The 10872-nt window shown below is 59.8% G+C and overlaps 2 protein-coding genes across 2 annotated transcripts in view; one reads left to right on the top strand and one right to left on the bottom strand.

Annotated features, from left to right (window-relative positions):
• GCGR (glucagon receptor) overlaps positions 1–2464 on the top strand; it is a 5872-nt gene extending 3408 nt beyond the window's left edge. Inside the window, exons 11-14 of the mRNA XM_007462319.1 lie at positions 61–149; positions 284–422; positions 501–542; positions 2243–2464. Coding sequence (XP_007462381.1) covers positions 61–149; positions 284–422; positions 501–542; positions 2243–2464 — 492 coding nt within the window. The remainder of the gene's footprint in view (positions 1–60; positions 150–283; positions 423–500; positions 543–2242) is intronic.
• Positions 2465–7964: 5500 nt separating this feature from the next.
• Positions 7965–10399, bottom strand: MCRIP1 (MAPK regulated corepressor interacting protein 1). Its single transcript, XM_007462318.1, has 5 exons — positions 10341–10399; positions 10019–10074; positions 9821–9939; positions 9069–9170; positions 7965–8872 (listed from the first exon to the last, which is right to left on the bottom strand). Exons 2-5 carry the CDS (start codon positions 10024–10026, stop codon positions 8808–8810), a joined length of 294 nt encoding a protein of 97 aa, XP_007462380.1. The 5' UTR covers positions 10027–10074; positions 10341–10399; the 3' UTR covers positions 7965–8807.
• Positions 10400–10872: the final 473 nt, after the last annotated feature.

The raw sequence follows: 10872 nt of genomic DNA, 5'->3' as shown, positions 1-10872 counted from the left end.
GGGGGGGGGGGGGGGGGGGGGGCCAAGAGCTGCCCTGAGCTGTGCCCCCACCCCGCACAGATCAACTTCTTCATCTTCACCCGCATCCTGCACCTCCTGGCGGCCAAGCTGCAAGCCCACCAGACGCGCTACACTGACTGCAGGTGCCCGTGGGTGTGGGCGTTGGGAGTGGGAGGGCGCCAGGCGGCTTGCGGACCCCCGGGCGCCAGAGGGAGTGTAGGTGGGGGTGGGGCACCAGAGCCCCAGCGGGTGCTGGGCTGGGGGCTCAGTCTCTGCCCCGCAGGCTGGCCAAGTCCACGCTGACCCTCATCCCCCTGCTGGGGGTCCACGAGGTGGTGTTCGCCTTCGTGACCGACGAGCACGCCCAGGGCACCCTGCGCTCCGCCAAGCTCTTCTTTGACCTCTTCCTCAGCTCCTTCCAGGTGCCTGCCCGCCCCTTAACCAACTGCCCAACGCCCAGGCCAGCCTGGGTGCAGCCCTCACCTCCCCCATCTCTCCAGGGCCTGCTGGTGGCTGTTCTCTACTGTTTCCTCAACAAGGAGGTAGGTGCGGGGTGGCGGGGGTGCCACACAGAGAGCCAGGAAAAGCCCATCCACTGCAAAGGGAAGGGAAACCCCGAGCCCTGAGGCAGAGTGTGCTTGGGGCCGGGGAGGAGCAAAGTGGCCAGCGTGGCCCCAAGAGAGGAGCACTTCCCTCCCCGGAATGCGAAGCTGGTGTAGCATCAGCTCCTCAGGAATTACTGAGCTGGACGGTGTAAAGCACTGGGATTTGTTAACAAAAATTATGGTTCTGCCATATGCATGATATATGGTCCCTGCCAGGCTGACTCTATTTAGTGTTTTTCTGTAAAATCTCCTGCTGACCCTGCCCTGAAGTCCATGCCCGTCAGACTCCAGCTCTTTGGCCTCTGCTTAGAGCAACCTCTTCTTCGGAGCGGCCACACTCGTAGACATCCTCTGGGCTTCACTTAAACATGGTGTGTTCCCAGAAGCTTCCTTGACTGTCCACAGTGGATGGGCGGTCTTCCTGTGTATTCCTGGACTTCCCTTCGCATTAGCACTCAGTGCATTACGGTGCAAGCTAATGTTTAAGATCTCTCCTCCCAGTGAACCATGGGCTACAGTGGGGCCAACGCTGTGTCTGTCTTGTTCCCAGTTTACGTCCAGTGTTGAGTTGGAGCAGGTCATTGAATGCATTGAGTGCTTATTTATGGATGGATGGGTGGATGGTTGGAAGCATGCATGCTAGTGAAATTTGCTCCTAAGAGGGCATGTCAGAAGGCCGGGTTCAGTTGGACAGCATTCTAATAGTGGTGAAAGATGGAGTGCCACACACACTGGTTCATGCTGAGACGGTAGGTTTCATCAAGAAATTGGAAGGAACCCTTCTGGTCATGTAGTTAAATGCCCTCAATTACCCGAAAGAGGAAGGGGAGGACCAAAGAGATGAAGTTACTTACTTGCTAAAGTCACCCAGTTCGTATGGTCAAGGCTGGGTCTGGTCACTTGGCATTCAGGTTCCCTAGCATTTGATTCCAAGAGCGTGCTGGGCTCTACTTCTAGGATCCCAGGATCCAAACACTGAAATGCTCCAAAGCAGGGGTCCCCAACCCTCAGGCTGCGGACTGCTCCCGGGTCCACGGCCTGTTGGGAACCGGGTCGCACAGCAGGAGGTGAGCGGCGGGCGGGCGCGCGCGTGAAGCTTCATCGGCAGCTTCTCACCGCGGGCGTTACCCCTGAACCATCCCCTACGCCCTCCCGCCCCGCCACCGAATCTGCGGAGAAAGTGTCTTCCACGAAAACCGATCCCTGGTGCCAGAAAGGTTGGGGAGCGCTGCTCTCAAGGATCGTAAAAAAAAAAAAAAAAAAAAAAATTGTGGGGGGGGGGGGGGGGGGGGGGTCTGGAACCAGCGCTGGGGTTGGGGTCAGGGGGAGTGTAGACACTCTGGCTCCACCCCTCGGGTGTGAGCCCTTCGTGTCCACCTGCACTTACTGGGCTCAGTTTCCAGGACACTGGGTGTCAGGCCTGCTGAGATGGATCAGCCTCAGCCCGTCCTCAGGGACTGCACCTGAGGGTGAGGGGGTCCCCAGGTGTTCCCAGACCCCAGCGTTCTGTGGTGACAGAGCCTGCCTGGCTCCACACCCAGGGCGCCACATAGCCCTTCAAGGCCAGGGGGTTGGGGATCCTGACAGGGTGGCACGGGCAGGCCCCGGGACTGGCCCGACCCGCGTGCCCACCCCAGGTGCAGTCGGAGTTGCTGCGGCGCTGGCACCGCTGGCGCGAGGGCAAAGCACTGCAGGAGGAGTGCCGTGTCGGCAGCCACACGGCCAGGCCCACTGGCGGCCCCCCCAGTGAGAAGCTGCTGCTCTCAAGGGGCGGTGGCAGCAACAGGACTAGCCAGGACCCCTCTGCGGAGACCCACTTGGCTGGCGGCCTCCCTGGATTGGCTGAGAACCCCTTCTGAAGCCCCCTGGAACTTCAGCTGTGGCTGGACTCAGGTGCCCAGAGAGGGCATCACTGGACAATCCATAACCGATGCCCAACAGAGGCAAGAGCATGGGAGCCAGATAGCACCCTGCTGTCCACATGTTCCCCAGTGTGGTGGTCTGAGGGGCACCTGCTCTCTGCCAAGGGGTGGGGGAGGGGGTGTGGCGGGGAAGCTGTTCTGTGAATGCATGCCCGTGTGTGTCAGTGTGTCTTAGTTAGAGAAAACATGTGTCCTCCAACAATAAAGAGCTCTGTGCTCACCCTGGGTGGAGAGCTGGGCTGGAGGAGAGGGGCCAGCTGGGCCCAGGGCCTCCCCGTGAGAAGGGAGCAGCCGTGGACGGCCCGTGCTGGCTTGCTCCTTCTAGACTTCTCCTTGTTGCCCCATCATACAGGTGAATTGGAGCTGGAATCCCTGAGGGTGTGTGTGAGCGGTGGCTGGTGGTGCCCCACCAGCACGTGCCGTCCCCAGCCCTCGCGCCAGGGTTGGGGGGGGGTGGCTCACCCCCACCCTGGGCCAGAGTGGACGGGCCCCACTCAGTCTTGGCCCCTCAATCCCCGGAGTGTCACCATTCGCCCGCAGAGGGGCATGAAGGGCGTCAATGGCCGAGGGAAGCCACCTACATCACAGTCCTTCTACCAACCCCACATGAACATCCCTGGCTCCCTGCTAGAGCCGAAGCCGGGGCTGGACTCAGGCCCAGCAAGGGCATTACTGGATAATCCAGAACTAGATAATCCAGAACTGGATGTCCTCTACTGGCCTCTGCTTCATCCCAACTCTAGCCACCCCAGCAATCCGCAGCCCATGTAGCCGACTGAAGCGGGGAGAGATGGACCCCCAAAATTGAGACTGTCCAAGTGCAGGCGCAGCACAGTTTTCCAAACACTGCGGCACAGCCCAACATAGCCACTTCACAGAGAATCACTGCAGTCCTTGCTGCTCCAAGCGCATGCGAAGGCCACCTGTGTGTGAGGGTGCTGCCCATTGCCTGGTGGGTGGGCACCCTGCTTGGCAGTCAATGAGGGCTGGCACTCGCAGGAAGAGCCAGGTGGTGCGCCCTGAGTCCAAGCTGCCCCCCGGGGCGCGGTGCATCTGATGCAGAGGGTGGAGACAAGTGCAGGAGCAGTGCGAGGACTGTAGTCACCCCTCAAGAGCGCCCCTTGTGTCCAGTGCCATGATGCCTGGTGGGGGGTGTGCGTGGAAGGGGGTAGGAGCAGGGGCACTGTCAAAAGAGGAAGGGGCCACAGAAGCCAAGAGCACAAGCCAAATGGGCCAGCCAGGCGGCCCTGCTCCTAGGAGCTGGTGGGGGGTGACTGCCAGGACCTGGGGGAGGGGGTGTCCACAGTCCCTGCCCGGCCACGTGGGCTGGAGCTGCTTAGGCAGACCTGAGCTAATTGCAGCAAATGAAAGGACAGGAGGCCTCTCAGGAAAGGTAAATAGAATTACTCACCTGCCAGGCACTGGGGCCCTCCTGAGGGGGCCCTCACCTCGTGCCACCGCCACCGGATATGGCAGGGAGGGAGGGGCAGGAGGTGAGTTAAGGTGGATTGGGCTCTCCTGCGGCCCAGGTGGGATGCGATGTTACTATGATTGGTGGGGACTGCACGGCAGGGAGGCAGTGTGGCTGGCTGCACCTTTGAGGACCTGAGACCCCTGACCTTGAGGCTTCAGGTCACTTCTCATCCCAGGCTCCCTAGGCCCTCGTGCTCCTTTGAGCCCCTGCCCACAGGGGCACCCCTGCCAGCCCTCCATGCCCAGAAGCCTAGCACAGGGAGGGCACAAGTTCTCCTTCACGCCAGCTGAGCCCAGGGTTGGTGACTGCCCTGCGGGTGTGCCGCTCACCTAGGGGCCTCCTGACAGCCCTCCCCATCCTGACTCCCTCTGCCCTTGTCCTCCTTCACCCTGTCCCTGTCCCCAAGGGAACTGGAGCAGGCCGGTGGAGTCAGGAGTGGAGGTGGAGGCCTGGAAGGGGCTGGGCTCATCCAGCCAATAAACATTGGCTCTGACCAGGCCGTCCTGCAGGTGGGATGGTGGGGGAACCTGACTTTCTAACGCAGGGCCCAGCACCCACACAGCATCACCCTCCATTCAGGAAGACGAACACTCCTGGCCCTCCGCCCCTTCCCCATCTCTACTTCCCTTCCCCCCTCCACCCCAGTCCAAATCTCAGGCACTTCCCCTAAAAGAATGCATGGGAACCACCCAGCACGTACGTGTGTGTGTGTGTGTCTCCCCACATGCATGCTACTAAAATGAGTGTGGAGACCAAGAAAGAGGAAAACATGGACTACAATAAACACTGATCAAACCTAGGAGAGTTGAGGGGCATCCCCAGGATGGCAGCTGTGTGCCGGGCAGAGTGGGTCACTGAGGGGAGGGAGCCTCAAGCAGGGCAAAAGTACAGGAGAGACACCCTCAAGTGGATCAAAGTGACTGAACACACTGAGAGATTTAGATGACCTGGTGGAGAGTTCAGGACTTAGTGTTAGTACATAGACAACTAAGCAAATGAAAAAAGAAGGCAATTAATAACTTCAAGGAAAACAAAAAGTTGGGCAGAAAAAAACCCCCACGATTTACCACAAGGCTCATCTCTAAATACATAGACATCATAATGTAAATACTCAACACTGATGTAACCGAAGTTATGAGAGAAAGATCTAGGGAGGATAGCAGATGGTAAGAGCACATGTGTAGTGGGAGTGGGGGACGGAATGAAATGGGAAAACCAAGAAGTAACAGTTCACGTATGCTATTCAGACCTAGAAATACAAACCAAAGCATCAGCAGACAAGTTGAAAATGGTTGGCTCTAGGTGAGAGGGTGGGAGAAGTCTGAGGACTGCAACTAGCCGAACTCTGACTGCCTCGGCCTCTGACTGCCTCGGCCTCCTCCTGGACTCTATGGCAGCCTTCAGCCCCAGGTCCTCCCCCACCTGCCCTTTCTCTGACCTTGCCCTCTACTGCTCTGAGTCCCTGGTCCTGCTTCCTCCTCCTCTCCCTGAGTGCAGTGCCCAGGGATCAGGTCCCACCCTCCTCCCTTCTTCATCAACCTTAAAAAAAACACCAATATTCAAATTACTCCCAAACTGTATCTCCAACCTCTGTGGCCCTCCCAAATCCACTCTAGACTCAGCTTCCCTCTTGGCACCTCCGCGCAGACATCCAATGGCAACTTCAATTCCACAGTCCACATCGAACTCCTTTCCTGCCCCCTCACCCAGCTTCTTCCTCCCACGACCCACTTGAGGTAGCCTCCTGACAGGTCTCCCCGCTTCTACCCTGAGCCTGCAGCCTATTCTCAACACAGCAACCAGAGCGATCCCTTTACATCCAAAGTTTCCTCCAATGAATCCCATCAAGCATCCATATCTCACCTCAGGTTACAGAAATGCAGGGGACAAAGGAGTCTGTTAACACTACAAAGATGCAACCAGTGAAAACCAGAGTTTGGGAAACTCCAACATCAAGTATCCAGCAGGTCTTCAATCATAAACGGAGGGGAAATGTGGGAGGAGGTACTGTGACTAAGAAAGACTTAAGGGACGCATCAAGCAGATTCAGCCAATGCACTTGGCCTTTCTATTCTGAGTCTATAACCCACGTGGAATATATTATTTTAGACACTAGGGGACTATGGACTGGGTGTTAGATGACATTAGGGAATTGTTGATCGTGCTCAATATACATGAACATGCTCAGGGTACATGCTCAGGGAGTACTTACTAAATTCAGATTTTGATAACAGTATAAGCTTAAAAATCAGATTAAGGCCAGTCTCCTACAAGGTCACCACTTCCTCATATGTAAGATCGGGGTAATAAAATCTACCCTCCGCCCCCAGAGTTGTCAGCACTGAATGAAAGCAGACAGTGATATGAGCACCACCAAGGGTAGAACATGATGGAGGACTGGGCACTCCTGTTCCACCAGGATGCTCCCCTCGTCTCCTCTACCCTCACTGTTTGAGGGGGAGAGAGGTGTCTCCAGCCACTCATGGTCAGCCAGGCAGCCCACTGTGCTGGTAAGGGTTCCGCCTCCAGTGCCCCCAACCGAGTTCCTCACCCCCCACCCCAGCACAGCCTGTTAACCACATTCCCACCCGCAAGGTGGTCTCGGCAAAGACTCCAGGTCCAGGGCCTCTATTTCAGATAATCTAAGTTGGCGGGGAAAGCGGGAATGAAAAGGCCTTGTGGAGTGTCCCATGGGCCCACCCACACAGGGGCAAGGTACCACTGCTGGCGGGAGGGTGGCTGTGGGCAGGGGAGACCCAGATGCTGGGGCCCAGTGTGGCCCCATTCCCACCTTCCAGCCCCACAGGAGGGAGGAATGACCTAGAGAGGGCTGGGAGCAAAGTTAAGTCAATTTTTAACCAACGCAGCAAGATATTAGACATTCCCCGGTGTGCTGCCAGGGGGCTCCAGCACCCCTTCGGAGAGAGGCCTTTGAGCCACCACAGCCCACACCCTCACTTCACATGGGGAAACTGAGGTGGGACAGGAGAGTGACATGCCCCAGGGCTCACAGCAAGGCCATGACTGTGGTCGCCAGAATGCAGATGTCCAGCCCCGCTGAAGTCTTGTGGCTGAGTGCCCTGTCAAGTGCATCCACAAGGTGACTAATAGCAGCAGCAAGCACTAGCACTGGGCAGCCGCCCAGGAGGCAGGTGCTGAGCTCCACCTGAGGAAACTGATGCTTGGAGACTCAGCAACTTGCTCAATGCCACAAGTGCAGCAGTGGCCTGGCTGGACATCACCCCATCCTTAGTGGTCTAGGACACGCTGGGTGGAGGGCACGTGTGCCTGTGTGCCCACTCAGCCTCTGGCCACAGGTCCCTGCACCACAGGCAGGCCACGCCCACCCCCTTCCAGCCACAGACGGAGGCTGCTTGGGTGACCCAGCCCAGCAGGCATGCAAACCCTTGGCAGGATGCCCCACAGGTCCCTGGGGAGCAAACAGGCCTGTGTGGTTACAGGAACTTGGCTCAGGGCCTGGCACCAGCCAGCACCCACTGGCAGCAAGCCATGGCTGCTGCTTATTCCATGAACCATCCTTCCTGCACTCCCAACCCTGGGGAATTCCCCCCAGGAAGAGACACCTCCCAGAGCCACCTGTGGGGCTGCTGGAGCCCCAGAATACTCTAACAGGAAAGGGTGTTCCCAAAATAAATTCCGGTTTGGCTTGTCTGCCAGGGCTATGACCAGGTTTGAAGGTTGAGTGCACTTGGGGCGCTCTGAGCCCAGCAGCCACTCCTCCATCCGGACAGCAGAGGAGCCACTCCCCAAGGACCCAGTGCCGCAGAGGGATGTGGGATGTGTTACCTTCCAGGGCCTCCGCCTCCACCTCCCACTGCCCCTCAGGAGGCCCAAGCCCCCTGGTGGAGCCCAGGGATCACATGGAACTTCTGGGCCTGGACCATGACCATGGATTTCCAGCCCTGTGTGGGCAGCCGAGACAGGGGCCTCACAGACCAAGTGGCCAAGCCAATGGCACCCTGCCTTTATTCACTCGTCCTCAGGTTCCAGTCAGACACTTGGATTTGGAGGGCACAGGAAGAAAAAATGGCCCTGAAGACCCTCCCAACTCACCACACAGGGCAGGACCCACTGGGCAGCCTCACCAGCTCAGGCCAGCCCCATGCCCCTTCCCAAGGCGGGGCCAGGCCTGGCTGCCCAAGACCCCTTGGAGGGGGCACCCAGCAGTGTCCCAGGCCCAGGCAGCTGGTGCCATCCTGAAGCTGACACAGGGAAGGAAGGGGCCAAGTTGGAGAGTGGGGCGAGGGGTCAGACACCCCCTGTGTCCAGGCCAGAGACGCAGCAGGGGTCAGTGGGGGACCCATGCTGGGCATGGGTGGGATCACCCTTGTCCTGCCTCCTGGCCACCTCAGGAGCTAACCCAGCCCAATCCCACCAGCACAAGAGACAACAAAGGCCCCCTCGTCTCCCTCCTGATCCTGGAAGTGGCCAGGGGTAGGGGGGTGGGGGCAGGGGAAGGTGAAGGCAGTCAGGGTCAGGGCCCTGGGGGTCAGGCAGGGCGAGGCAGCTCAAAAGAGCCACCTAGGCCCACGGGAGGGCAGGGGCTGGCAGGGCCCAAGCCCTCCTAGTGTTGGGGGTAGCTTGAGATCCCCCAAGAGGAAAGTAGGGGGTTCAGGGAGGAGGGGCAGGCCTCGGCCATCAATCATGTCCTGGTCCTGGGGTTTTCAGACCACTGGGAGCAAGGCCCCCTCCCCCTCCCAGAAGGTGGGCCCACAGGAGAGGAGGAGGCCAGCAGCAGGCTGCACCCAGATCTCCCAGAGGCCAGGGGAGGGGCACCGGCGCGCCTTAGGACTTCTTGGCGTCCTGCGTGTTCCGGCGTTTCAGGTCGCTCAGGTCGATGGGCTTGAAGGCTGCCAGGGGACAGACCGGTCAGCGGTGGGCGCAGGTGGAGAGGCAGGGTCTGCCCCTCGTCCTGCCCCTGTCTCTGAAAGCCCTGGGACCCAGCCCACCCTGCCAGGCTGTCTTGGAAGCAGGAAGCAGGTGGGCCTTCCTGCCCCCAGCTCAACACCCTGGCCGGCCCCTCCCTCCCAGGCCAGCCACACTCACTCTTCAGGCTGGGGTTAGGGACCTTCTCCACATATTCCTCCACCAGGCCCCGCTCGCTGCCCGACATCTGGCTGCGCAGGTCCCGCTCCACGCCCTGCCAGGCTGCAGGAAGCAGGGGTGGTCAGGGGCTCTAGACCCCCAGGCCTGCAGCATCAGGCAGTCCAGCCCAGTCAGTGTCCAAGCTGGAGGACACCCTCTCCTGACCTTTCCCCCCCAATCAGAGTGGCCCCGCAGGCCCCCTGCCCCCAACTCCCGCTTCACAGCTTTTGGCCCCCTGGCCTAGCCTGCTCTTGACTTGAAGTTGTCCCCAACACATCCCCATTCCCTCGGGGAGCCCTGCCCAGCCATGCCCCTTTCAGCCTCATGGTACCATGACCAGAGCTGCAGTCACAGTGGCATATGAGACTCATTGGGGTACAGCACTTCCTCCAGGCAGGCCCCCCATCTTTCCCGCCTCCTCCATCCCCCACCTCCTGGCACAAATGTTGTGCACACATGCTCACACACCCCAGCCACACCACTTCCAGGATGCCCCAGGTTTCCCAGGGTGCACTGTCTTCCACGGCCCCCCTCTCCCTGAGCAAACACCACTGGCTCCAAATACTGCCTCTTCTGGGCTGCTCCCTGTCAGGAACACCATATCGCTGACCGCCTCCCGTGACCAGAGCTGGGTACCCCCACCTGCCTGGGGCGGAGTGAGGGTACAGGGGCAGGAGGGGCTCAGGGGGCCTGGCTGGGGGCACCCCGTGTACCTTCGTAAATGAAGCGCACATTCTCCTCGTGGGCCGGGGTGAAGATCTCGCTGCTGTTGGGGGGAGAGCGGGGGCTACTGTTCCTCTTGCCGTTGTAGACGACTCTGGAGACAGGGGAACTGGGGGAGCCCGGCCAGTGAGGAGGGGCTGGGGGCAGGCCCCTCCCACCTGGAGGCCATTCCACTGCCCAAGACCCACCTGGTCATCGCTGGGGTGTCTGGTCCTCGCACTCTGCTGCCGGATCCCCTCGGCCTCTGGAAGGGAAACCCACGACACAGGAATGGGACAGAGACCACCCTCTCCAGAAGGGCTCCAGAGATGGGAAGGGCGTGGGGTGCATCTGCCTCTTCCCTTTAGCTGTGGCCTCCCTGCCTTCCAGGAGACAGGGTCTAGCCACAATCCAGCTGGCTAAGGGTGCGGCAGGGTCAGTCAGATGGGGCTGGGCCGGCGACATGCACGAGTCAGAGCAGCATGAGCTCCGAGCGGCCCCAGCACTTGGACCACTGCTGCCTGGGAGCACCTTCCCCAGAGTCAGGCAGCTCTGTTGACATTCCCAGTTCAAATCTCAGAACACCACTGCCGGCAGTGCGTGGGTCTATGGGGAAGGCCTGCGGTCGTCCCAGTGCCCTCACTGCCTGCAGGGCCTAGTGTGTCATTTCCGCTGAGCCTCAGTTTCCCATCTGTAAAGTGGGGATGTGCTTCCCAATGGTGAGAAGCCCAGCAGAGCCTTCCCAGCTTCCTGGTCCCTGGGGCGTGACGGAAGGGCTGGGGGAGGGCTGTGAGCCTGGAGGAAGTCGCCAGGCCCAACCTAGTGACCGAGACTCTGGGGTGTGTGCTGTTTACAGCCTCTCTCTCAGCCCAGGGGACTATACAGCCCTGGATGGGGGTCTATTTTTAGGCTCACTCTCAAACTGGCCATTTGGACAATGTGCTCTCTCTGGCTGAGGACACACAACGCAGGGTGAGGAAGCTGGCTGCACAGGTCCAGTCCCAGGCCTGGCCTTGCCCCAGAGCAGGGCAACCCCAGATGCTGGGGGGGGGGGGGGGGGGGG

The sequence above is a fragment of the Lipotes vexillifer genome, unplaced genomic scaffold (assembly GCF_000442215.2).
Source record: "Lipotes vexillifer unplaced genomic scaffold, Lipotes_vexillifer_v1.1 scaffold1691, whole genome shotgun sequence".
Taxonomy (NCBI): Eukaryota; Metazoa; Chordata; class Mammalia; order Artiodactyla; family Lipotidae; genus Lipotes; species Lipotes vexillifer.
This window is presented reverse-complemented; position numbering and strand designations above follow the sequence as displayed.